General features: G+C 33.1%; 1 protein-coding gene across 2 annotated transcripts; it reads left to right on the forward strand.

The window, feature by feature from the left end:
* The first annotated feature begins 24 nt into the window (after window positions 1-24).
* Window positions 25-25,096, forward strand: LOC130649359 (E3 ubiquitin-protein ligase RBBP6-like). Of its 2 annotated transcripts, XM_057455622.1 has the most exons (18): window positions 25-600; window positions 9,273-9,354; window positions 9,898-9,925; window positions 12,231-12,275; window positions 12,932-13,020; window positions 13,978-14,062; window positions 14,135-14,214; window positions 15,052-15,233; window positions 15,833-15,927; window positions 16,033-16,115; window positions 17,053-17,272; window positions 17,443-17,572; window positions 18,413-18,500; window positions 18,660-18,929; window positions 19,506-21,819; window positions 22,092-22,355; window positions 22,877-23,045; window positions 23,712-25,096. In XM_057455622.1, the coding sequence occupies exons 1-18, from the start codon at window positions 432-434 to the stop codon at window positions 24,209-24,211; spliced, it is 4,893 nt and encodes a 1,630-aa protein (XP_057311605.1). In that variant the 5' UTR covers window positions 25-431; the 3' UTR covers window positions 24,212-25,096. The 2 variants fall into 2 exon arrangements, with proteins under 2 accessions (XP_057311605.1, XP_057311606.1); XM_057455623.1 differs by lacking the exons at window positions 25-600; window positions 9,273-9,354; window positions 9,898-9,925; ... (1 more) ...; window positions 12,932-13,020; window positions 14,135-14,214 and having other exon boundaries at window positions 13,979-14,062.
* Window positions 25,097-25,425: the final 329 nt, after the last annotated feature.

Below are 25,425 nucleotides of genomic sequence, written 5' to 3' on the forward strand. Positions count from 1 at the left end.
TTTTAACCCTACCCATAATGCACTAGATTTTCTGTCTTCTTTTTACCACACATCAGAAAGAAAAAAACAGAGGCGTAGAAAACTTTCCTTTTTGCTGGCTAGAAGTTTCGTATTTTCTAGCTATATTTTATGAATAGTATAGATTTTTAAAGAAGGAAGATAAATATTTTGCTGTTATTTCGTCGTTATTGCAAAAAAGGAAGTTTTGGGCTGGTTTTTTGCATTTGAAAATATCCAATCCGAAGTATGGAGAAGTGAAGTAAACGGACGTTTTTATGAGAAGTTATTCTCAGAAACAAAGATATAGAATCGATCAACTGTACTGATGAATTTTCGTCTACCCATGGAAAGAACAGAAGGAAGCAAAAGAAGCTGATCTAATACAACGAAGAAATTTCTAACGAAACCCCCAAAAATAAACTTTAGCTAAGATGTCTTCGATTCATTACAAATTTCGAAGCAGCACCGAGTATGATACAATTACGTTTGATACGCAAACGATATCACTTAATGACTTACGTGAAGCTATAATGCTTCAAAAGAAAATATTAAAGTCCCCTGATTATACCCTGGAAATTACCAATGGTCAGACAAAAGAAGGTAAGAAGTATTTCAAACATGAAAGTACTTCTTGGCAACAACTATGTCATTGATAAGCAAAGCTTGTTTACCATACTTCCTAGTCCTCATGATTCTTTTGCCACCACCATGGTTTTATGTTTTTGCATGTATTGCGTGTGTGTAGTAAAAAGCTGATTAGACAGCCAGCGTGTGTTATAGCAAATTTATTTCTGTTAGTAGACTTAGTTATTTGCCAAGATGTGCTTATATATGTAAAATAGTGTATACATTACCTAGAAATGTACATTAACTTGTAAATTTTATTGTATAAATATTTTTTATTTATATCAATGTACATAATAATTATCTTTTTAATTGATATTTATAAGAATTTTTATTTGTGAAAAATATATGCAAGACATTGAGTGTCTCATGAAGGGTCACTTATGTTATTCTTGCCCCCATTTGCCATATTTATTCCCATATATGGTACACAGTTCGGTGTGGAAGTTGTACTAGAAATTGTACTAGAAACTACTCTACTATAATATACAAATGTCTCCTACTTTTGCGTGTGAAGTATAGTATGTATGCATGTGAACTGGCTATCAAAGATGAACAACTAAAGCTAGGTATGGATACTTTTTATACTTTATTATTATTATTTTTTTACTATTACCTGGAACAGATGGGTTTGCAACTTACTTAACAGTGCCTTTGGGGAGCCGCACTTATTGCATAACATTTTTGTTAAATGCCACCATAACAGCGCAAACCACATTATTTTTAAGAAAGCTCTTTTAACCACTTAATTTTATATATCTAAGAACTTCTTGCATGCCTCACATCAATGCAAAAAATATCAGGTAGGTTATCGTGATTAATCTGAAGACTACTTAAAAATGATGGTTTCAAAGAAGAAAAAAAAACAACGTTTTAGATCATGAATAGAAGGCGAAAGGGTATTATTGCATTTTTTTTGTTGTGTCCTTGATTTAAAATCTTATTTAAATTATCCCTCTTATGGACTTACATTCACATTTAAGTAATTGCTAAGGAGCTTTTGCTAGTAGAATGACCTCCGAATATAAGAAACTCTCATTAGTTAAACATTTGCTTGTTTTCATATTAAAAAGAAACGAAAAAACATTTCCAAAGGTCAAAAAATATAAAAGTGATTCACCTAAAGCCATTAGTTTATTAAACAGCAATTGTTACTTTACAAAAAAAATGTGCGTCTTGTCAAAAATTACCATTTACATAATAAGTACGCACACATACACTTTTTACAAAATACTAATCAGCGGCCCAAGGAAAAGTCTTTTTATACCACATTGCGTGCATCTCACTACTTGTGGTACCATTTTTCATGACAGACAGTATTGTAATATAATTTAAAAAATATTAAAGTTGAAAGAAAATAAGTCAGTTCGCAAAAATGTGTCGGTTGTAAATAAGAAACCGCTTTATTGCTGTGGGCTGGCACACTGTAGGCCACTTGATAAAAGTATGATGTACACTTTTTACATTTTTTCGTAGAATGATTCACAAAGACAGTGATTTAATTCTCATATTGTGAAATGTAAAACGCTAATTCGAACTCTTATTCAATTTTGGCCATTTTATACATTTTTTACACTCCTTAAATTCCTTAAATAACCTTAGAAAAAGAAAATCTCTTTAAAAGTATTTAAATATACTTAAAAAAGTTGAAATTTTAGCTATTCTCCTTAATTTCTCCTTATTTCTTATTTTTTCTGATCGTAACCTTTTTGGAAATGTGTTCATGGATTTTTCATCACCAATAAAATAAGACATATTTCTCTGTTACCTGAAATCCTATATTTCCTATCTTTCAAAGCATAATTTATATGTATATTTTGTATAATATGTATAATTTTCTTGTCATCGAACATGGTATGTACCATTAAAGATAGAGAACTAAAATTGGTTTTTCCTTAATTATCTTTATTTTTTTATCTTTTTATTCTCGTTTGCAGCGAAATATCCTTAAAAAATGTCAATTTGTCTCCTTAAGTCTCCTTAATATCCTTACTTTTGTTCTCATTTTATTAGTGGTCACCCTGTTATATTGTTTGTTTATTGTGAAGTGCCAGATTTATGATTTTCCCAGTTATATTGCCACATTTTGCTTGGATAAAATATAAAAATAGATTTACCCTGATCATATAATGTGTCAAGTGAAGAAACTTTCACAGTATCAAAGAAAAATATTTTGCCAGAATAAACTTTTGCACTTTGAGAGTAAATTTTCATGGTTTGTGATTTTACCAATAATTATTGGACTATATTTTGACTAAAAGTTTTCAACGTGTTTTTTTTTTGTTATAGAATAAATTTTCACATTTCTCTTAATTTTTGAAGTTTTGCAGGAAAAGTATCGCGGTTGAGTAACTTGTGTGTTTGGCAGAAGAAAGTTACATAGCAAGTTTGTTTCTACGAAAGCTTCTTACTGCGATCTTGGTGATTTATTTTGTTAATCTGTCCATCAGTGCAACGAGCTTTTTGTAGGCTATGGCTAAAAAATATTTTAATATGTCTTCTGAAAATGATATAAAAAAAAACAAAATAAATCTGATTTCATAAAATACAAAAAATGCCTTTACAATTTTGTTTTGTATCACTATGAGCACTTTTTCTCTTTTTTAATTAAAACACCCTTGTGTTGTGTCATTGTTTGATCTTTTGAAACAAATTTAAGAAACTTACATTTTAATATGTATAAAAGGTATGTTTGCACTTATATAATGTGGACAATAATTTTTTAAGTTGCTTACATTTTGTTTGTCATTATGTATGCATTTGTTGACATTTCTGTCATATTTTTCAGTGATTTACCGAATAGAATGTTACTGCCATAATAAACGATCAACTTTTGATCAATCGTTAGTTCTCCTTTACAGGTTTTTATAGATAAGTTGCAAATGTTCACAAAGTTTTGCACAAGGAAAAGCAGCACAACAGACAAGAGACTACTTAAATTTTTACGAATTTTCTTCTGTGTGTTAACATCTAGATGCCTGATTATATGAGCCGAGTTGGCTCGGGGCTGTTTAAAAAAATTGCATATTATATGGGAAAAGTCAACCTGGGACAAGACTTGCACTGCTGCTGGGTTGGAAAAAATGCGGAATTAAATTAAAGAGAAATTAAATCAAAATTATCATTTAGGGCATTTATAAGCTGCTCCACAAGTTCTGAAGTCTAATAAAACTTCTAGTCCGCTGCTTCGTTCGCCATTATTGTTTTCTTCTGTTTTGGCTCAAAATGCGCATGCTCTGCTTTTTTAACCCCGCACCTGCCTCGGCAAAGTGATATTATATGAACCGAGTCAACACACCTAACCAACCTGTCCTGGGTTGAAAAAATGAGCCAGCCCTCCTAGGCAGGTTGACTCACCTGATATAATGTCAAATATTTTTTAGTAGTGATCTGCTACTATGCCGACCTGTTTGATTTTATCATGCTGAGCATGTGGCCAGCCAACACCGTACCAACTCGCCTCATATAATCAGACTCTAGAGCTTAGTAAATAAGAGCCCTGTCAATATACTGTGTAGTTTTCTCAATATTTTGCAAGTTAGCAGCTATTAAATATCTCTTTTACAAATATACGACAAGTGGTTTTATATCAATTACATTTTTTTTTCTTTTTTCTTCATTAAAAATACTTTAATCTGTCCATAATAAATATTTTTCATTTGAATTGTTTGTTTGGATTTTTTGTGTTGTTGTTTATGGTACACATTTAACATTTTACTTTGTAAAACAGGTCAATTTTTTTAGGACCAACAGGTTGTGACATTTAAAGCAAAATACACAGTGGAATATTTCTTTAGAAACATTTGAATTTTTTATTTTAAAATTTTTATTTTGCTATTGCATGTGTCTATTATAAAAAAGAATTTTTGGAGATAAGTAAAAGTTAAAGTTAAAGCGCAAGGTAGCTGCTCATATTCAAAAGTTTTGTCATCATTTGAGATTTCTCTTCAAGTTTGCCTATTTTATTTTTCAATTGTAACAGAAAGTTGCCAGGCATTTTCACACTTAATAACAAAATAATGATAATTTTTAACCCCGTCATAACTGTAAATTTTTTGGATAGCTTTTCCGTAGACTAGATAATCAATGTACGCCAAAAGTCATCAATTAAAAAAATGTTATCAAAAGATTTTTATATTGGTGGAAGGTTAAGAGCTGACATTCAGTTTGTATGTAAGCATTGCAAAGGTGAGATTATAGAGAATGAAGTATTTCCAGCATAAATGATGTACAACAGTGGCTCGTTAGAGATAGTCGAGAACTTCTGTTACTTTTGTGATATGTCGGCAGTAAAGGGGGTGTTGGAAGAAGTGTTACTTGCAGGATAGGTTCTGCTTGGAAAAAGTTCAGGGAGTTCTTCCTTTGTTGACTAGCAGAGTCTTGTCAATTGAGGTAAAAGGTAGGTTGTATGAGGCCTGTGTAAGAAGTGTTATTTTGCACGGTAGTGAGACATGGGCAGTGAAGCAGGAAGATCTTGACCCTTTAGAAAGGAATGATATGAGAATGGTCAGGTGGATGTGTAACGTCAGTCTGAGAAACAGAAAGAGTTCAGATGAGCTAAGAAGCAGGCTAAGTATCCGTAGAATTAAAGATGTTATCCAGATAAGAAGACTGAATTCGCTGGGGCACTTGGAAAGAATGGAGGAGGATAATTGGGTAAGAAAGTGTAGAGACTTAATAGTTCCTGGGGCAAAGGCCAGAGGCGGACTGAGAAAGACTTGACAGGAGGTTATAAGGACAGACTTGATACAGAGGAAGTTGAGATTAGACCTAACACAGTCTACATCAAATTGAATGAGGGTCATTAATATACCCCATCCAACCTATGCTAGCATGGAAATCGGACGTTAAGCCGAGAATGATGATGATGATGATATCAAACACACCTTCTATTTTTGCTGTTCTTAACTCATCTGTTGGACAGGACTTAGACCCTCTTCTCTGTTCTCATTATAAAAGGTCTACTATTTTTGCAAGTTTTGGCCAACATTGTCTGATGTTATTATATATTTTTTGTAAAAGATTTTGCACGAGTATCTTTTGGCAATGGGGCAAAATGATTTTAATTTGACTATGAAGCAAAACGAATTTAAAATACATTTGATGGAGGCCGAAATGATTTATCCTTTCTGAGTCACGTTGACACAGAGAGAATGCCAACATTTGCAAGATAGCATGCAAATGACGTACCATGTTTCAATCTTCTCATTGCAGAAAAGGCTAGGCGTGTGACAAACATATGCTCAAAATTACTTTAAGATGTGCCGGCATGTGATTTTAAGTCTTCAATTATTCTTTTTATGTTTTATTTTGGGTGCATACTGGCCTTGTAGGACGCAAATCATTTCCATCCTAAAAATTGTTTTTCCAACTGACTAGCCCAAAAATTATTGTTGATTTGGGTTGCAGTCAATTAAGGACGGCCTTCTAATATTTTTGTGTATGATTGTTTACAAAATTGTTAACAAATATTTCTGAAAGTAAAGCTTTTTGCAATGAAACATGTACAACTATACATTTTGTTGTGATTTTTGTGATAAAGTATTATTTTTTTTACATGTATGGAATGTGCTCCATACAAATTTTACCATTCATTTACTTTCCATGATATTTACTAATGATGTACCCTTTGTGGCAAAAAGTTTTGTTTATATTTGAAATCTTATTTTAATCTCTTGCCATCAAAGTTTTGCAAATTTTTATTTTAAAATACTTGGTCAGAATGAATTGTTTGACAAGATCATTTTGAATTTCTGTTGTAAGAATTTATGGTTTAACATTAACATAATTTTATTGTACTGAAACCAGAATATGTGATGAACATAATTGCAGAAATGTAACAGAACAATAGTGATCGCACTAAAAAGATGGGATTGCTGGAATAATAAAGCTGTAATAACAATGTTATCTTCTTTATCTTAATTAAAATAATGTACTGTGACAGACAGTGGATTATTTCTCCAAAGAATTGTATGTTTTTGTATTAAGATTTCTGATGTTACAGTCGTTAAAAATAGTGAAATTATTGCAGTGTACATTATCTCTGGGGCCAATATTTTAGAAACGGATGGAAGTAACTTGTCAGCACTTGCATGGGTAACTATAGACAACCTTGGGTTAAATTAGATCAATTCTCAAAAGCATGGTTGATAACGTTAACAAAAATCCTTTAAATTCTTATATCTTCTGACAACAAAAACAAATGATCCTATGCATTTTCTTAACATTTTTTTATTTTTATTTTCGACAATATCTTCAAACCCTATTACATTCTTTACTTGTTATAACAACCACATGATTTGATACATTATTTAGTTCAGCGTTTCATGCATTTTGCAAAAAATTCAAGTTAACAAATTTTTCCAAAAAAATTCTTTTAATAAAGATCCGATTGTTTATTGCTGACCAAGATTTTTCGTAGTTGCAATTTTTTTCTAAATTGAGTGGTGATTCAACTAGTTAGGTGATTTAACAAAGAATTACATGCCCTAAGGTGGCATTCTTAGATTTTCGATTTATAAAGTTTAATTCGATTCTATTTAAATCAGAATTCATAGGCTGGTTACGCATTAAGCCTTTCTAATTCTTGTCGATACTCCACAATTTCTAATGTCAATACGAGTGTTAATTTAGCAGACAGGCAAATAAGATTACATTGCCGGCATGTGATTTTAAGTCTTCAATTATTCTTTTTATGTTTTATTTTGGGTGCATACTGGCCTTGTAGGACGCAAATCATTTCCATCCTAAAAATTGTTTTTCCAACTGACTAGCCCAAAAATTATTGTTGATTTGGGTTGCAGTCAATTAAGGACGGCCTTCTAATATTTTTGTGTATGATTGTTTACAAAATTGTTAACAAATATTTCTGAAAGTAAAGCTTTTTGCAATGAAACATGTACAACTATACATTTTGTTGTGATTTTTGTGATAAAGTATTATTTTTTTTACATGTATGGAATGTGCTCCATACAAATTTTACCATTCATTTACTTTCCATGATATTTACTAATGATGTACCCTTTGTGGCAAAAAGTTTTGTTTATATTTGAAATCTTATTTTAATCTCTTGCCATCAAAGTTTTGCAAATTTTTATTTTAAAATACTTGGTCAGAATGAATTGTTTGACAAGATCATTTTGAATTTCTGTTGTAAGAATTTATGGTTTAACATTAACATAATTTTATTGTACTGAAACCAGAATATGTGATGAACATAATTGCAGAAATGTAACAGAACAATAGTGATCGCACTAAAAAGATGGGATTGCTGGAATAATAAAGCTGTAATAACAATGTTATCTTCTTTATCTTAATTAAAATAATGTACTGTGACAGACAGTGGATTATTTCTCCAAAGAATTGTATGTTTTTGTATTAAGATTTCTGATGTTACAGTCGTTAAAAATAGTGAAATTATTGCAGTGTACATTATCTCTGGGGCCAATATTTTAGAAACGGATGGAAGTAACTTGTCAGCACTTGCATGGGTAACTATAGACAACCTTGGGTTAAATTAGATCAATTCTCAAAAGCATGGTTGATAACGTTAACAAAAATCCTTTAAATTCTTATATCTTCTGACAACAAAAACAAATGATCCTATGCATTTTCTTAACATTTTTTTATTTTTATTTTCGACAATATCTTCAAACCCTATTACATTCTTTACTTGTTATAACAACCACATGATTTGATACATTATTTAGTTCAGCGTTTCATGCATTTTGCAAAAAATTCAAGTTAACAAATTTTTCCAAAAAAATTCTTTTAATAAAGATCCGATTGTTTATTGCTGACCAAGATTTTTCGTAGTTGCAATTTTTTTCTAAATTGAGTGGTGATTCAACTAGTTAGGTGATTTAACAAAGAATTACATGCCCTAAGGTGGCATTCTTAGATTTTCGATTTATAAAGTTTAATTCGATTCTATTTAAATCAGAATTCATAGGCTGGTTACGCATTAAGCCTTTCTAATTCTTGTCGATACTCCACAATTTCTAATGTCAATACGAGTGTTAATTTAGCAGACAGGCAAATAAGATTACATTGCAATGTTTTCCTAATATAAAAAATCTGGTTAGAATTTAAATCTGGTTAAACTAAGTTAATTTAGATCTAACACAGTCCAGATCAGATTGTAAGAGGGTCATTAATATACCCCGTCCAATCCATGCTAGCATGGAAAACGGTCGTTAGGCAAAGAATGATAGTGATGATGAAATGACGTTGTCATAAAGAATTTTCCACCTTGAAATTTTGTAATAATATTCTAAAGCACTTGCTTTTTTTTAGTTCCTTCACATGTGATGCTTGGATTGATAATGAGAAAGTCGGAGCGTGATACTTCAATTCCTAAAATTACATTTCAAAAGAACTAGATATAAAACAAAATATATTTATAGGAGTTCTGGGTTACATTATATTAAAATATTTTCGTTAGATATTTTTGATGTTCTCTTGCCTCAAAAATAAAGTGCAATGCAATAAAATATTTTAACATTGTTTAAAATATACGTTTTTTTAATTATTAAGATATATATTTTAATATGAATTGTAATTGTAATGTAAAATTTTAGTAGAACATTTGACTCACATTAAATACAATGGAGTAAAATGGAGTAAAAATTATATTTTGCTTTCTTCAGTGTACAAAGAGGATGATGCAATGATTCCAAAAAATTCATCTGTGATTGTGAAGAGAGTTCCAGTTCAAAGATTGGCTGCAGTGTGAGTAAATTTTTCATTTTGTTGGTACAAGGCGAATAACCAAAGTATCATAAATTTAAATATGTGGATAATCAATATTGGGCGGCATAATTCAAGATCAACAAGGAATAGAAAACAATTTTTGTTGGTGTCACTAGTAAGGAGTGTATTAAATAAATATCGGCGTGCAAAATTTAAATGCCTGAATTTAAACTTTGCAAAACTTCAAATAACAATATTTGATTACAGAGCAGGAAACAACTGCTAAAACTTAAGAAATATGTAAATAGACATTGTTCAAGGGTGTTGATAAATGTTGTCATTGTTGTGTGTCAGTAAAATGTGTATTTGCAACAGCTTATTTTAACATCCACCTGCTTACATGCAAAACTGATTAAACAGTGTAAATACTCTCAGTGAGTAGCTGCATTAGTGTCCTAAGATATTCTGTTTTGGTAAAAAAATATGTTTTTTGGTTAAATAAAATTTAAGACAATGATGGAAATACTGTATATTTTTTTGTTTTCTGCTGAATTTTGAACCTTCTTTTTTGTTTATATTTAGTACTGACCAAGGAAGTGGACTGACAAAGGTAGATGAAAACGAGTTTGCGAGAAAAAATACAAAATATATTATTTCTTTATTTCACCTTCTTTTTTATTTTCGATTTGTTGATCATGTTTTTTCTCGTTATTCCATCAAGTCATGTCAGGTGCAACATGTTTAGCATGGTTGATACTTTTCATGTTTTATTGTAAAGAGAAAAAACACAAGTTATGTTACTAAAGATGAATTCGAAATTTTTGAATGTCTTGGCTACGGCTAAGTATCTTTCACTATAAGAAGTTATTTTGATGCAGTTGCATTGATTGTTTTATTTGTATGATATTTAGTATATTTATGAATATTGTGAATTGTAAATTTTAAATATCTTCCAGTCTGGATTAAAAAGAAATCTATTTTGTAAAATTGTACTTTTTGTTTTGTTGGTTGGTGGAATTGATTACTGAATTAAAGATTGTCGACATGTAAATTAATGATTGCAAGAATACCTTTTCATTTAACACAATTTTAAAATTTTTTGATATAAGCATTATTTTGAGTTCTTTATTTTTATACTTTTTTGTTCCGTATGGCAGAAATGTTTGCAGCCAATGTAATGAGCTGCTGCAGGCTAAAATCTTTGTTTGGCTGCATGCTTCTAGCATGAATGTTCTCAATTTTAGAAATCTTTAAATTAAACAAGTAGGATAAATTATAAGTTATAGCATAGTAATGCTGGTCTATGAGTGTGTAAATGGGGTTAGCCAAGGATAACAGATGTGTTTACAACAGTGGCTTAAACCTTTGTGCACCTAAAATGGCTCAGTAAGATAATTCTTCAGACACCTGTCATGCTAAAAAGTTGATATTTGCAGTAAGTTAATGCTTATTACAACCAGTAAGTTTCAGAGCAACATTATTTTTCCATCAAACCGAAAATCATAAAAATTAGCGAAAAAAGTATACGTTCATCTGACTTTTTAAAGTAGAGAAAGAAAAGATTTATATATCATATTTAAGTTAAAGAAGTGCCTGTATACAATATATATTTATATATTGTATACAGGGACATTACGTCATATTTTATCTATTGTGTATTAAAAACAAATAATTTTCTCTCATGTTCTTAATGTTAATAAACTTGCAGGTTTTCTTTGCTTAGTGAGTTAACCAATAAGCTAAATATAAAGATATTGTGTTCCTCAATGCTTTGTTAATCCATTGATTTCTTTTGTTTGAGATAAGAAATTATGATTCATACTACTGAGCTTTAATGTCAAAGTCTTAAGCCACTGATGTGAATTAAGCATAAGAGTTGATCTAAATCTGTAAGGAAAACTCCATGCATCAACTTTAGATTAAATGTTGCTAGCTCCCAACATTTTGCATGATATTTCTCAAAAGCTACAAACTGGAAATTAAAATAGCAAGCTAAAAGCACGGGTTGTTTGAACAGGGCTAGGAATATCAGAAAAGTTGGGCAAATTGCTTATTAGGCATTAAGATATTCGTGATTAAAAAAAAACAACGGAATGAAAATTTGCGAATTTACTTTAGATTCACAAATTTTTTGCAGTTTTTTTAACTAGGATGGAAATTTGCAGCATTTCATTTCATTTCTAGCCCGTTCGAAATTTACTGGTAAATTTGGTATAAAATTTATTTAAGTAAAACCATAGCCATTTGAGTTTACTATTGCACATTCTTTACTTTTGCACAATTTTTTCTTTTGCAGACAATGTCTTCCCTTTAGGATTTTTCTTTTAAGATTAAACAAAAACTTTTTTTGAAATTGATAAGGTCACTCAAGTTAATGTTTTATCATTGGGCAAGTAAGATGTGTTTATTACATAATGGATCTGTAACCAAGAGAAAAAACCTCCTATGAATTATGACAAATTATATCCATCTCTTGTGAAAATTTGATTTGTGTTTGTCCTAAACGAATCACTGAATGGAAAAACTCTGGACATGTGTGTTGAATAATTGACACATTGTTTTTGCAAAATAAGCTCTTGTTAAAATTTTTATAAATTTAGTTTTTCTGGCAGCTACAATCAAAAGGATTGTTTGCAATCTCTACTATATGTAATCGAAAACATGGAATATTTAAATTTTAAAGAATATATAGAATTTCCTGTCCAAGAAAGTCTGAGTAACAGTCTGATTCAGAAACACCAAATGAACTAATTTTTGGTCTTGTAAAAAAAATGCATTGACAAACAGGTCCTAATCCAACACAGGTTTTTTAACAATGTTTGCGTACAATTTAATTAAGTTGATTGAAGACATCATTTCCATAACATTTCTGTGATTGTTAGTTTACGAAATACATTGGTTCTTTTCTTATCCAGGAAGAAGAAGAGCTGACTGAAATGGCTTTTATGAATTTATCGACAGTATGTATTTTTCAAAGTTTAAAGAAATAATGTGCTTGCACTTTGATTCATATTTTGGATGTCATATACCACAATTTTTTTTTTAATATTGCATTTCTTTTTATTTATCCTTTTCTCAAAATTGTGTCCATGAAAATGACAAAGTTTTAGAAAAATGTGTCATTAACTTTTTAATTTTACACTTTCTTTTAATAAATTCCTTTAAGCGCCCCCCCCCTTTTGATGAAATTTTTCATTAAATTGTTTAGAGTACCAAGTCGAATATATTTTTATTGCTAAAGGGGACACCTGTTTAAGTCCAATTACTTTGATAGGCACTTTTTAGAATTCGTTGAGCATAACTGAAACTACATTTATGTTTTTGTATAAAAATTAATTTTTTGCACATTGTTTATTTACTGTAAATTTGTATTATAATTTGTAGTATAACTAATATAAATAAACTTTTCTCTAAAAGTATTTACATGTATAACAACAAAGAACATTTTAAGTTATGTTTGTTTTACTGAGCGAAAAAATTGAAGAGTGGCAAATCAGTATTCCTTATCTGCCCATCCGGAATAAGCAACTCTTCTTAGAAGCAATTCACACACTTTTTTAATTATTAACGCTCCTGGCCAAAATTATATTTATGGATTTATATTTTGTTTGTTTAGACTGCAAATTTGGTGAATGCCAAAGCATCAGAAGCAGATAAGATTAAGGCAATGATGAAACAATCCAGTGAAGGATATGATCCCTCCTTGTAAGTTTTATTAACAACTTTTAACTTGATATACATGAACAGGTTTTGCTTAAAAAACTGGCTGGCTTTAAAGGGAACAGGAAAAATTATTTTCTTATGTTATAGACTATAAAAAATGGCTTTTTAAATCTGCAAATTTTTAAAAAATCTATAATCGTTTTAATCTTTTTTATGTTCCGTCCCTTAAGAATCCCTCTCTAAATTTTGGTCTAGGGTAAAAATATTAAGACCAGCAATATTTTACCAAACAATGATTAAAGATGACCTGAAAAAAATCCTAGATTATTTTTGTGACTAGTGAAATCCATTAGTTTTAAAATTCAGAAAGTCAAAATTAAATAGACCTGATTATTATGGTTCAGGTCCACCATAAGATTATTTATAAATTTTACCTTGAGAGATTTAAAGAATGCAGAAGTAAGAAAAGAGTAGAAATTAAAAAAATGGTTAAAATATGTCAAGACAAGACAGCTAATTTTGAGGTTCGCTACTATGGAACAGCATGACAAATTCTATATCAGATTCACACATTTTTAACTAATCAAAGTTAACTTGTCAATGTTCAGAGTGTCTTACGTTATTTAGTTAAATAAAAACTCTTAAAATGTGCTAATTGTTGCTGATGTCAACATAGCCTTTTCCCTCTGGGCCTTAGTGGGACCTTACATGATTTATTTCATTGTGTGGGTGTGCTAGAAAACGTGACTTGAAAACTTTAACTGATTTATGTCTGGCCAACATATGTACATAAGTAGAGACTTTGCAGCATCCTGGCTACAGAGCATTGACCATTAGACGGTTTCAACCATATTTTAAAGGTGATGAAAAACTTATTACAGAGAAGAACCTGTTTTCAAAAATCACTGTTAACCACCCAGCTGGCACTACTGCAAGCCTTCATTTAGGGGCATTAAGTGTCTTTTAGAATAATGTTTTATAATAAATTTTTTTTGTTAGATATCAAAAAAGGCCTCCGCCATCATACATATGTAGTAGATGCGGTCAAAAAGGTCATTTCGTGAGACAATGTCCAACACAAGGGGTAGGTTTATTGATGATAAAAAATAATCTGTAATGTGTATTCTGGTTAATGCATAGCATATATATTTTTCAGGATTCTCGTTATAACAACAAAACAGTTCGTGCACCATCAGGAATACCCCGGGAATTTAATATACAACGAATAAAACAACAGTAGGTCATGGTTTTAGTTTAACACTTCAGTATTCACATTTATCCCAGCCTGTCAAATCCGACACAAACCGGCGAATCTGATTGGCGTGTCGAATCTTGTGACCTCTGATACCGCGAATCCAATCACATTCGCCCAATTAATAACATTAGTCACCATATTTCTACTCTATTTGTACTCTTCCAATGTTGGTGAATCTATAAAAAAAAACACTTCGTTCGCTACCAAGGTCCACTATTCGCTGCTGATGGTTACCATTTTATTTTTCCCCTTATAGAAGTGGAATACTTTACAGAAATATTATTGATCATCAAGCATTAAGCCCTTGCGCGCAGATCATCGGAAAACCTAATTATTGGGCGAGTCTGGTTATTGACTTCAACTTCTTCTTTCTTTTTGTATGTGATTAAATGAACGACGTCTTGCCTCGATGATATGTTTACTATGTCTCTCCCAGGACCCCGTATTCCCCGTAGGGTATTTCCATAAGGTATAGCTCCCCCACGTGGATTCAGTACTTTCCCTTTAATCTTAAAGCACAAAATATCAAAATGGCGCATTTCTTAAGGGCTAGTTTCGGCCAGCCAATCGTGATGATGATCTTCAATTCACATAAAAGAAAATAAAGTGTTCATATCATAATAATAGTAGAGAAAGAAACTGTATTGAATTTATGCGAATCTAAATTGGATTCGCGAGAGGTAAGAATCACAAGAATCCAACTAGATTCAGTGGATTCACGAAGTGGTAGTTGTGAGAATCCAAATGGATTCGCCATAGCTAAGGTTGGATTTGACAGCTTGTATCCATGACTATTTATTTATTTATTTGTTTTACAGAGATGAGTTTATAATGAACCTACGTGGAATGCAAAGGGAGGGAAGTCGGTTTTCACCTGCTGTTGGCAGTGATGTTGTTGACCATACTAAAGTACCAGCAGAGTTACAATGTCCACATTGTAAGAAGCTGTTTAATGATGTGGTTGTCACGCCATGTTGTGGTGAAAGTTATTGTGATGAGTGTGAGTTAGTATTACATACTTGGTAGATAATTGTGTAATTACATGTAAAATTAGATGTGTCATGTACGTGGTGATTTTTTATCATAATGGTGCATCTAAGAGGTTATTTCGGCTATGAAAGATTGCGCTATAATTTAGTGTAAGACTATTTAAAAGATGTGGAACACCAGTTAATTTTTTTGTTCCAGTAAGTAAAGAATAAAGGAATATATGCTTGTAAGGGGTATGTTTTTGGTGGTTATCATACCAACCAATATATTTCAATCTTAAATTTGAAAAGGATTGCTAAGTAATACTTTGGTATCAAGAAATAGACGTCTATATGTTTATACATTTAATGTTGAATTGGCAAATGAATATATAATCTTTGTATGCCCTACTTTAGTCAAGCAGTGAAAAATGTCACTTTTTGCAGATTTTTGTGAATTCTAAAAAATGATTAAAATTGCACTTGTTGCATTCATTTCATATGAATGAGCTAATCAAATTGCCTGAAATATCTCAATCGTGTGCTACAAGTACTATTATGTCAGTTAGACAAGTGTTACCTATTATAGCCATGAAATAACATTTCATTAATAATTGTTTTCTTCATTTAGGTATCCGGAATTATTTAATTGAGCATGATTTAACTTGCTTGTGTGGGGAAACCACGTCTCCAGATAATCTTATTGCAAACAAATCTCTTAGGACTGTAAGTGCGTGTTATGAGGCAATTTATGAAATAAACCACACAAAGTGTCAACCAAAGCTTAAAAGTGTTATTTTATTTTTTTCAAAATTCATGATCTCTTTTTAGGCTGTGAATAATTTCCGAAATCAGAAAAAGTCAGACTTGAAGTCAGTACCACCATCTCCGGACACACAGCAGTCAACCACTAGGTAATGAATCGAATTATTTAAGAACAGTGCATTTAATGGAAAATAATATGAGTTCTTTTGCAGGGTCCAAGCTTTCTGAAATTTTAGATTTAAACGTTACACTGTATAAATATGGGTATTTTTCAATGATTCCTATTAGACATCTCGTCCTGTTTATTTGCAAGAGCTGTAGATCACAACTTATGTTGTAATTCGACTGTAGTAAAGGGATGGTTGCCCTGGGCTCACATAGGGTTAAAACGAGCCACATGATTTCAGTAAATCTCCTTTAATATTTGGCATTAATCTATCGAAGTTTTGACAAAGGCTGGAATAAATTATTTTTGGACTTCAACAGCAAAAAGCACATATCAAGTGTTTTAGGTGTGTTTTCAGGTGTACTACGTAGGATCACACAACTTTCAAAACAAAACCTAAATTTCATTTTATAGATAAGGATAATCATTTTTACTTCTTTACCCATGACTTATATGTTTCCTTTATTGGGAAAAGCAATAACTAATTAACCTGGAAAATTTCTAGACCGTCTGGCTAATTGCAGTTATATTTCCTGCAAAAATAGAAGAATATCTTTGCTTTACTTCTAATGAACATACTGACCATTAAACGTGCAAAGTGTCAAGTGTCATTTTAACAACTGTACTGTATGTGTAGACATTGCTACATTCTAATTTTAAGATACACTCACAGGTCAAGCTTACTATGAATCCAACCAGTAACACTGAAAAAGTGAACATTCCTGAAAATTAAATGCCCTTAGAAACACAGAAACCTAGGTGATTTTCGGCAGGAAATCATATACGATTAGTGGAAATGCAATATCTCTTAAACATAAAAAATGTTACCTTCGCTAGAAAATTTTTATAAATCCTTGCCATGAACGTCGTCCTAAGAGCCTTTTATATTGTTCATAATTGTTTTTGTTTGTTTGTAATAGTATTACAAATGGTTCCTCACTCAATTCAATTGAGAATCAACCATCGCCACAGCCAGCCACCAGTACTGAAGCTGATGTTGTGAGCGCTCAAAATCCTCCAGACATACATTCTGAAACATCACAGTCGAGTGATACTGCACAATTGAGCGTACCTTCGCCTAAAGTTGGAGATTTAGCTGTGATGAACTCGCCGAAGAAACAAGTCATTGAAGATGGAAAAGTAAGTACCTTAAGGAATATAGCGTTTTCCTTTAGATAATGTGAAGCGAGCTTAACTTTGACGAATTGCAAGTCAATCTCTGACACTTTGAAACAATGTTTTCCTGTTGATTAAAGCAAGCAATAGTGTGTTTGTCATTTTTTACACCTTTCCTTTCTTCTTATATTCAGGCAGGTATGGTCAACCAAGGTATGGTAGTACAACCGCAGATTTTAAGTGCAAGTCAAGCTATTATAGCAGGGCAAGTTCAACCACGTATTGTACCTGGCTCTCAAGCATTCCACACAGCTGCTGGAACAGGTCTGTTTTACAAATTAATTTTTAATATTATCTCTTGCATGACCACAATGGTTAGGACAGCTAAAACACAAACTTTAAATCTCAAGCAAGATTAGGCTATGTTTTATTTGAAAGTAATTAATAGTGTTGGTAGGATATCTTTTGCACTCTAAAATGGTCATTTAGATTCACCTGTTCTTTTATTCAGCGTACCTTTTATTAAAAATAATTTTTTTCCTTTTTTTGTTCTCCCCAATCTCCAAACCCGTGCATGATGCAGAAGGAGGATTGACTAGAGCCTCTTATTGGAATAGTTTTAAAATTAGAAAAAACTACCTTTTACTCAAAAAACAGCCTTCTTATTGAAGTCATCAACAGGATGAAATTTCATGAAATAATGTTTCGTTTAAGCAGTTCGTTATTTCATTTCACGTCAAGAAATTTAACCGTGATTATTTACGCTCAGGGATATGCTATTACCTGTTACATATATATGTTCTTTTTTATAATTCAACGACCGCTTAAAAATAAATAAGCGCCAACATTAAAAGTCAACATTTTAAATAATAGCCTGTGGCACTTGATATCAAGCATTGATGGTATTAAAACAAAACGTAATTATGAAGAATAAAAAAACTCGATTTACATAAAATCAAGCTGTATTAAAATTATCATGCAATACCCCTTAAGTTTTTCATCCTCCTTATCCAAAAAAGAATTGCCCATTTATTTTCAGAATCCCCCTTCTCCTTGTAAAAATATTCAACCCTCTAACTATTTACTGTGTGTCTGTCAGAGGGGAGAAGAAGGTGTACACTTCTAATAACTAGTAATATTGACTTTTAATTTATTTATTTTTAGCGGTGTATACAGGTGTACATCATAATGCAATGAGAGCCAACTATCTTCTACCTCAACAACAAATTCTCCAGTCTTCAGCTTTACTTGGGTGAGTTTTGTGTGTATATCGACATACTTAAAATGTGAAAGAGTTTACGTTCAGTATCGTTGAAGTCGGTCTCGTGGTCCCATCTTTTTTGTTTTTATTTTTCCACTAGCAAGTTGTAACAAATATTTTTGTATTTGATTTTATTGTTTCTATCGGTAGACCAACGATACAGTACGGTATCAACATGCCTGGTGGCGCGACATTAGTCAAAAGACTGGTCCCAGTACCAGTTGGTCCGCGACTGGCAGTTTCGCAGGTGCCACATTCAGGAATACCTCATGGAAGTGTGGTGCCAGTCGATCTTAATAAACAACTATTGGAACAGCATGGTAGACCTGCGAGGAAGGATAAAGAAAAAGGCGATGTCGAGTCACCTATGCCGTTGACCGAAGATGAGTTTTATCTCTGGCAGAATCAGTTCAAACAGCGGTGAGGATTTTAGCTACAATTCAATTTTGTCTGCTCGTGTGTACTTAATTTTATTGTATTGTGTTAATATTGTTGTATTGGAAATCAAGCTTTTCGTATAGACGACAAAAGTTGCTTACGCAAACAAACAAACAAACAAACACATATCAGATCAGTTGTGTAGAAGTGCTCAGTAATGTCCTCGATTCTCCTCATTATTTTTTTTTTTTTTTTTAATTTAGGTTTTCTTCTTAAAGCTCAAAATTTTTTTGATATTTGGTTATTTTTTATATTATTTTTTTCGAATGACCACAACTTGTGGATGCTATAACCTGCAAACAACTTGTGTTTGTATTTGAAGCAAAGTTTCTTAGTTATCTTTTGTAATAAAACATTGAGATGTCAGTCTGCGTGTTCCTTCATTTTTACAAGTGCAAGTTTTTCTCCTCAATTTTTCTCAAATTTTGTTTTGAAAAAAGAGTGGGAACTCTGGTCTTAATTAGCCTGACATTTTTTGAATCCTTAAAGCACATCTAATGGTTGTTTTTACTTCATATTTGATGTGGTTTTTATATTTGTATTATTTTAAATTTTTAGACGTCATCTTGCCCCTCCTGTTCGTGAAACTTCCAGGGAACGTCATCGAAGTCGCAGCAAAAGTCCGACGGGAGAGAAGCGTAGACGACATCGTGATAAGAGCATGTCTCACTCGGCAGATGAATCGAGTCAGGAAAGAAAAAAGAAAAGGGAAAAAAAAAGACATCGAGATTCTTCTCAAGAAAGTCGAGGCGAGTCGGCGAAAAGTAAAAGTCGTTCCGAACGAAAATACTCGTCGAAAAAATCGTCGCGTCACTTACCGAAACATATTAAGCGGGAACTGGAAGAATTCGAATTCGACAACGAGCTCGAGTTTGACGAAGAACTGCGCAAAGTGCGAAAGCAGTCGAAAAAAAAATCACGCAGCGATTTTGAATACGATGACGATTTTGATAACGAACTTCACAAACTTAGAAAAGAATCGAAAAGAAAAAATAAGCGCAGCAAGGAAACGGAGAATACACCCAACTCTACAAAATCAGCTTCCGTAGAAAGAAACAGTTCTGTCTCGCCGGAACCGAATGAGAACAAAGACGCTTCTAACGAACCTGCTGTAAAAACAGAGGTTAATGCCAGTGAAACTTCGAAAGAAGTCGGTGCTGTTGTCCTTGCATCGACTCAAGACACTGAGAACAACAAAACAGAGACAACAGACGTGGTAAAGGAGAATAAACCTAAACCAGAAACCGATGCGACGGCAACCGAAAACAAGCCGAAGAAGAGAACAAAAATTGTTAGGAAAATAGTTAAACGTGTAGTAAAGGTTAAAAAACGAAAAGGTGAAATTATGTCAAAAACTGTAATATCTAGTGGCCCAGCATTGTCTGAACAAATTGTCCCCACGGAGCAAACTCCGATTGAAAAAATTACCCCTGCGACAGATTCTGGTATTTCTGCCGATGCTAAAAAATCCGATAATACGGAAACACCGTCAAGCGAAAGCGCTTTACCAGAAAATAGTCGTTGGGAGACTGGAGAGAAAAAAGGCGTCGAAAAGTCACCAGAAGGCAACACTCACGAAGAAAACAACGCAACGCCTGTTAAAAAAGCGAAAACTCTTTTTAAAACAGACGTGACTCCTAAAACTGTTGCCGGCACGTCAGGACGATCTCAAGCTTTAGTGTCTCCTCAGAAAAAAGCTTCCGAACTTCGATCTAGAAAAGAGGCTCAAAAGCGTGCCATAATCGAAAAAGCTAAGAAGTTAAAAATGTTATCCGAGTCCTTGGAAGGCGAGGATGAAGAAACAAAGAAAAAGAGAGAAAAATATTTACTTTTAAAGCAAAAAAAATTAAAGGAGCGTGCTGCAAAGTTAAAAAAAGGAGTAAAACAAGACAAAGCAAACTCACTTCGAAACACTGCCGAGCATTCTGATGAAGGCAGGGATGATCCAGAGGAACGCAGCAAGTCAAGGTCTAAGGAAGATAAGTTGGGTAAAAAACCCGACCAACATTTTTATAAGCCAGGTGATGCGAAACTAAAGAGCATCAGTGAAATGAGTAAGCAGCGATTAAAACAAGTGGAAACACGTCGCGCGGCGAAGAAAGAGGTGGAAAACGGCGAAGGGGACGACGTCCTGAAATCTAAAGTAACTAGCATTAAAAAGATGATCACGGAGAAACGTCGGGTTATCAAGACATCAGTGTCGGAAGAAGAGAAGGAATTTACGACAAGTCAATCGTCTGAAGATATTCGACGGAGTGATCATCGTGTTGTTCGCATTGAAAACAAAAAAAAGGCCTTGTCGTCGGCGGTCGAAAAAACCGGCCAAGAGAAGAGGAAACACAAGCAACACGAAGACAGCTCCGAACGGAGACATCGTGAGAAAAGTTTAGAACGAGAACGAAAAACGACAACAGATCGCGATCGAGCTGAACGCCGTCTGCTACGCGAGGAGGAAGAAAGAAAGGAAGCCAAGAGACAACGCCAACTCGAACGAGAGAGAAAGGAACGAAAAAAGGTATCCATATTGGAACAAGAGAAACAAGAGAGTTTGCAGCGAGAAAAGTTAGCGCTGCGAGAGAAGGATCGGTTGGAGAGGAAGCTGATGAGGGAAAGGGAACTTCGTGAAGAACTGATGCGTGAAAAAGAAGAGGAGAAGTTTCGAAGGAAGAAACAGGAGTTGGTGAAAAGAAAGCGAATAAACCTCAAGGATGACGACAGTGACGAAACGTCGAGCAAGAAAAGTCGACGACATAAAGAAGTTATCAAAATCGATGTGAGTGAAAAAAGCGAGGAGGAGAGCAGTGAAAGCGAGAAAGAAAAGAAGAAAAAGAAACGATCTAAGAAGAAGAAGGAGAAGAAGAAGAGAAGAAAGGTAATGGTTTTTTATGCGTGATCAATTCACGTTGATCAATGATTTTACTGTATTTCTTTCTAAATTAGAGTTAAAAAGATTTTTTTTCTCCTATAGTTTCCCAGATTTCTTTTTGTTTGACTTTTTAATTCTCCCTTGTCGTATTCAGTAAGTTTTTTGTTTTTTTGTAATTAAACATAAAAAGGCGAAATTTCTAGTATTTTGATATTCTAGCGTGTTAATTTTTTGCAGGACCTTTTTCGTAAGCTTTTTTCAATTTCTGTTTTTCTTAGAAGAGTGAGGAGAGTGACGACGAAAACAATGAGTCAGCTGATTCCGACGACTCTTCTTCGGAAGATGACGACGAGGAAGAAGAGCGTAAAAGAAAGAAGAAGAAAAGGAAACACAAACGAAAACATAAAAAGCACAGGAAAAGTAAAAAACATAAGAAGAAGACTAAGAAGAAAAAAACAAAGAAGGAGAAGAGTGAAAGTGAGAGCGAAGAAGAACAAGAAAGTGAAAGTAAAAAGTCTGATACTGAGGAGGAAGATGAAGAGGTAAAATTAATCATTTGTTAAGTGAATGAGGGTTAAGCAAGACAGCAGAGTATCTGCCTCGTTTATCCCAAACATTTTTGCTAAGATTTATTAGAAACGGCATATTGTTGGATCTTGTTAATTAAACAGACTAGACTATAAAACATGCCATTAAAAACGCACGCTAGTCCATGTGTCTTTGGAGTGACGTGTCGAACATGTCTGTTCTTAGCAAGGCAGCAGAAAATATGACTTGTTTATCCCAGATGTTATTTGTAAAGATCTATCAGAAACTCCAGGTTATTGGGTCTTGGTACATGACGAGACTAGACCATAAACGTGTTAAGCGAGTTTACCATAGGCGAAACAGCATTACATGTCTTGTTTATCCTAGATATTTGTGTGAAGATCTGATAGAACCTTTAGCTTATAAATTCCTGCTAGCTTACATGTACTATTTTAAATTTTGAATGTGTGAAAAACAAATTAACTTGGCTTTTACAACCTTATTCAAACGATCTTTTGAATACTGTTGTTTTCAGGTAGAAGAAAGTGAACAAAAATCTGAAGAATCTGACAATGCGAAGGAGAGCAAAAGCGCTTCATCTGAAGACGAATCTGTGAAATCAAGCAGTGATCAAAATGAAGAAGAAAAAGAAGAAGAAGAAGAAGAAGAAGAAGAAACGGAGTCTAAAACTGAGATAACTGAAAGTACGTAATAAACTAATAATAATCTATTTTCACCTCTGTTATTTTGCAACTTCTCAAACAGTCCTGAGCAAACTTTAAAAAGACTCTTTTCTTTTCGGAGTTACTTCCAGTGCCTCGGTACAAACATTTTTCCACTGTGCTAAGAAAATTTACCCTTGAACCAACTCTGAAATCTGTTCCACTACTTTCAAACAAAATAAAATTCAAGCTTTCCAACTTACAATTGTTTTATTTTAAGTAAATGATAAACCTTCAATAACAATGAACACTGAAGAGAATGACACGAAATCATATCTTTGACATGAATTACCACTTAGACATCTAAGCATTTTCTTGTCATTGAAGCCGATTTTTTGTCGTGTGTGCCATAGGTGTAGTCAATGGGGAGTGGTTGGATAAGGAGCAATTAAGTACATTTTAGTCAATCTAGGAGACCAAAATTGTTCAAAAAGGTCCATAAATTTGTTCCGTTTGCCCTTCCAACTGTGGTTACGCCTCTCAATTCTCTTTGATATGGCGTTAGTGATCAAGGGTTCTTGCTGATACATTGTGTATGTATTCAGGCTTTGCTTTTTCGTATATCTACGTCTTTTGGGGTTCTATGAGTTAAACTTTCTTGGTGGAACACATTCTAAGATCTGAACTGGACAGTTTTTTTTCTTACAGAATCAGCTACGGATCTTGAAACAGAAACCGAGAAAAATGACGACTCTTCAAAAGCGAAATGTGAAAAAACTAAAGAGAAAACAGAGAACGAACCTCCCGTCGGTAAAGTGAAAAAAAAGAGTTCCACAGGTGACGCAGAAGATCTGGAACTGGACTACGATGAAGACATTGGAGACCTTGACAACGATGCGTTGTATGGTGACTTAAACTTCGCTGATGACGAGCAAACGAACCCTGAAAATACAGACGAAGAGAGAGCGGACAGGAGTCCCGAAGATGGTGAAATATTAGATGAAGATTTGTTTAGTATGAAACCAAATACTGTTGAAAAAAACTTGTTTAGTACCGAACCCAACGATACAGATATCGAAAATGCTGTCGATGACGCAATTAACGAACTTTCGCTAGATATTTCTAACCGTAAAAACGCTGTAAGGAAAGTAGAGAAGTCCAGCGATGTGGAACTTATTTTAAAAAACGAGAATTCGAAAAATAGGTAGCAGAAGATTTATAACGTGCGCGATGTTGAGTTAAGATTTTTATAACCTTAATTATAAGAAATTTTTATACACTAAAAAAATATAAAAGATATTTTCACGTATTATCTTCTGTATACTTTAAAGGAAACTTATTAAGCCGTGGTTGGTCTGGCTACCTGTACTCCGGTGACGAAAGTACCCCTTAATACACTAGTTTGTGTGTCCTTTGCATAAAAAGGTGAACGCCAGATAACAATTTCGCCGCAGTAAAACTAAACGTGGTTCTGACGGATATCTTTTTGATTGGACTTGAGTTTATTGTATAGGTTAGGTTGTGGTGAATATTAATAGAATAAAGTATCTTTTGGAGCCTGGTAACGACGCATGGTTCCGGTGTTGAGGTTTTTCTCAAAGCGTCTTGTCGTGACACAGCGCTTCATTGTGGATGTTTTATTCTACTTATTTTTTGTTTTGCAGGGTGGTGGAAGTAGATATAAGATACTTCAAAATCAACTTTTAATGATGATGTCTTTTTCTATTATCTATCCACCAATTTATTAAAACTCCCCAAAAGATTACTTTTGTGTTATTTTTATTGTGTTGCTCCAAAAGTTAAAATGGCGCAATGCTTTACTTGTGAGAGCGGTTGGGGCAGGTGGTCGCCTCCTTACGCAGTGTTGTGAAGGTGTGTAAATCTCGTGGTGTAGCCATGCATGGCGAACGTTATCCTGTTCTGTAATTTACTACCCACGCCATGTTATTCTGTAAATTCGTGATGTGCCGTGTTTATTTTCCACTTTTTATGTATATTAGTTGTTTCGTTTTTTTTATTACTGTTTTTCTTCTTTAGGTATATATTTGTAAGACTTATTCAATCCGAAAAATTTCCGTAAAAATAACTTCAAATATCTTTTTTGTTTTTCTTATTCTATCCTGCCAGGGATAAACAACGAATAAAAAATGTGGGAATAAAACCTTAACTTGTTAAAAATAATTCTGAAAATAGTTTAACTCGCAATCTCGTTCCCAGGGAAAAAGAAGCTCTGGGGACGAGATTGTTTAACTCGCTCTCCTGCTTCCATACATAAAAATTAAATACTTCGGAGTAAATCCCACATAAATGTATTCTTAAAACGCATTTTTTTGCTTTTAAGTTCGGAAACTCTGCGGAGCAGAAAACCTTAAGAACAAAGCACCCGTACATTACAATTTTTTTTGTGGTAGCTGACAGTAGT

The sequence above is a fragment of the Hydractinia symbiolongicarpus genome, chromosome 7 (genome assembly GCF_029227915.1).
Source record: "Hydractinia symbiolongicarpus strain clone_291-10 chromosome 7, HSymV2.1, whole genome shotgun sequence".
Taxonomy (NCBI): domain Eukaryota; kingdom Metazoa; phylum Cnidaria; class Hydrozoa; order Anthoathecata; family Hydractiniidae; genus Hydractinia; species Hydractinia symbiolongicarpus.

What these genes read in the sequence shown, in the direction of transcription:
- LOC130649359 (XM_057455622.1), top strand. Translation starts at nt 432, where the DNA reads ATGTCTTCGATTCATTACAAATTTCGAAGCAGCACCGAGTATGATACA. An exon ending in GAAGGATATGATCCCTCCTT is followed by an intron (nt 13,021 to 13,977) that starts GTAAGTTTTATT and finishes TTTTTTTGTTAG; the next exon opens with ATATCAAAAAAGGCCTCCGC. An exon ending in GACAATGTCCAACACAAGGG is followed by an intron (nt 14,063 to 14,134) that starts GTAGGTTTATTG and finishes TATATTTTTCAG; the next exon opens with GATTCTCGTTATAACAACAA.